The following is a 2500-nucleotide window of genomic DNA, read 5'->3' on the forward strand; positions in this document are numbered from 1 at the left end:
ATTTGTTGAAATCTCACAGTGTAATTCGCAAACCAAAACCAATAACAAAACACATGCGTTATTGTCGACAGCACTTTATTATCTAAACTATTAACGCCAACTTTATATCTTTATTATCTTGAATATTATTAACACTAACTTTATATCTTTATTATCTTGACTATTAACACTAACTTTATCTCTTTATTATCTTGACTATTAACACTAACTTTATCTCTTTATTATCTTGACTATTAACACTAACTTTATATATTTTTATCTTGACTATTAACACTAACTTTATCTTTGTATTATCTTGACTATTAACACTAACTTTATATCTTTATTATCTTGACTATTAACACTAACTTTATATCTTTATTATCATGAATATTAACACTAACTTTATCTCTATCTTTCCAGGAGCCTGCATTCTCCGCTGGGGCCGATGTCTCCGTCCACGACGACTCAGGTGCAGGCGAGGAAGCGTCGACGTGGGGTGAGTTAAAAAATAATCCGTCTCTTTAATGTGTAATATGTCCCATTTCATCTGGTATTCTTCAGTTGCTAACCATTCCCTTTCTCTTTCAATCCTTTTACAGATCATTGAGAAACGTCGTCGTGATCGCATCAATAACAGCCTGACGGAACTGCGAAGACTCGTTCCCAGCGCCTTTGAGAAACAGGTGAGAAGCAAAGACTTGTCTACGACCGTACCCTGGCTGCGTGCGCCTATACAGCTTGTCTGATATTCGGTTTACGTGCCTGTTCTTCTGAACGGAGTAGCGGAATACTTCGGTGAAACGTTAACGTGCCATTTCTCTGTCGTGAAGGGTTCCGCCAAACTGGAGAAAGCGGAGATCCTGCAGATGACGGTGGACCACCTCAAGATGTTACACGCGGCGGGCGGCAAAGGTAGGTTACGGGTCTACTCTGATGACATCACACACTTTAGGGTCTACTGGAATAACATCACACACTTTAGGGTCTACTGGAATAACATCACACACTTTAGGCTCTACTCGAATAACATCACACACTTTAGGCTGTACTCGAATAACATCACACACTTTAGGCTCTACTCGAATAACATTACACACACTTTTGGAAACATGACCTTAAAAATCAGTTAGTATTCTGCAGCAGTGGATTCACTTGCAGACTTAATTTTCGTTGAATTTTCATCTGAACAAATCAAATTAATGTGTGTGTGTGTTTGGTGCTCACCCTGTCTGTCTATCTGTTTTGCAGGCTACTTCGACGCGCACGCGCTGGCGATGGACTACCGGGGACTGGGCTTCCGTGAGTGCCTGGCGGAGACGGCCCGGTACCTGAGCATCATCGAGGGTCTGGACGGCGCCGACCCGCTCCGCATCCGCCTGGTGTCGCACCTCAACAGCTACGCCATGCAGCGCGAGGCCCACTCGGGCCTGGGTCACCTGGGCTGGGGCTCGGCCTTCGGCACGCCCCCCCCTCCTCACCCTCACCTGGCCCCCCCCCACCTGCTCATGCAGCCCCCACCGGGCGTGGTGATGGCTCCCCGCAGCACGGGCAGCCCCTCTTCATCATCATCATCTTCCTCCTCCGCGTCACCGCCTGCTCCATCTTCATCATCCTCGTCGCTGTCCTCCACGACCCCCGGGAGCCCCCCCTCCTCCACTTCCTCCTCCTCCGACCCACTCCTCTCCAGCAGGCTGAGCGGTGTGGCCCTGTCCGACGGCCCCCAGACGGTGGTGCCCCTGAGGGGGGGGGTGCTGCCTCCGGTGCTGACGGGGTCCCCCCCCACCCCCGCCTCCAAACTGGCGCCCCACCTCCTGACGTCTCTCTCGGGGCTGTCTGCCTTCCCCTTCCCCCTGGGCGCCTTCCCCCTGCTCTCCCCCCGTGCCCTCTCCCCCTCCAGCGGCTCCGCCGGCCTGGGCAAGCCCTACCGGCCCTGGAGCATGGAGATCGGAGCCTTCTGAACTCTGAACTCTGAACCCTGACCTATATGACCCCTGTGTACAGCGAAAGAGACTGAGCGTGCCCCGCCGAGCCCGGACTCTGATGGACGTTGTGTTAAACCCAGCGGCCTGTGTGTGCGCACGTGTAGATCCTCCAATCAGAGACAGGCACGTGTAGCTCCTCCAATCAGAGACAGGCAGCTGTAGCTCCTCCAATCAGAGACAGGCACGTGTAGATCCTCCAATCAGAGACAGGCACGTGTAGCTCCTCCAATCAGAGACAGGCACGTGTAGCTCCTCCAATTAGAGACAGGCAGGTGTAGCTCCTCCAATCAGAGACAGGCACGTGTAGCTCCTCCAATCAGAGACAGGCAGGTGTAGCTCCTCCAATCAGAGACAGGCACGTGTAGCTCCTCCAATCAGAGACAGGCACGTGTAGCTCCTCCAATTAGAGACAGGCAGGTGTAGCTCCTCCAATCAGAGACAGGCAGGTGTAGCTCCTCCAATCAGAGACAGGCACGTGTAGCTCCTCCAATCACAGAGAGACGCAGAGCTGCTCCGACTGCCCAGCTAGACAAGTT

General features: G+C 51.7%; 1 protein-coding gene across 1 annotated transcript in view; it reads left to right on the plus strand.

The window, feature by feature from the left end:
* The window catches only part of hey1 (hes-related family bHLH transcription factor with YRPW motif 1), a 3878-nt gene that overhangs the window by 364 nt on the left and 1014 nt on the right, over positions 1-2500 (plus strand). Inside the window, exons 2-5 of the mRNA XM_080859724.1 lie at positions 403-478; positions 582-665; positions 813-894; positions 1231-2500. The exon at positions 1231-2500 is cut by the window's right edge and continues 1014 nt beyond it. Of these exons, the coding sequence (XP_080715850.1) occupies positions 403-478; positions 582-665; positions 813-894; positions 1231-1940 (952 nt within the window). The 3' untranslated portion in view covers positions 1941-2500. The remainder of the gene's footprint in view (positions 1-402; positions 479-581; positions 666-812; positions 895-1230) is intronic.

The sequence above is a fragment of the Sprattus sprattus genome (assembly GCF_963457725.1).
Source record: "Sprattus sprattus genome assembly, chromosome: 20".
Lineage (NCBI taxonomy): Eukaryota > Metazoa > Chordata > Actinopteri > Clupeiformes > Clupeidae > Sprattus > Sprattus sprattus.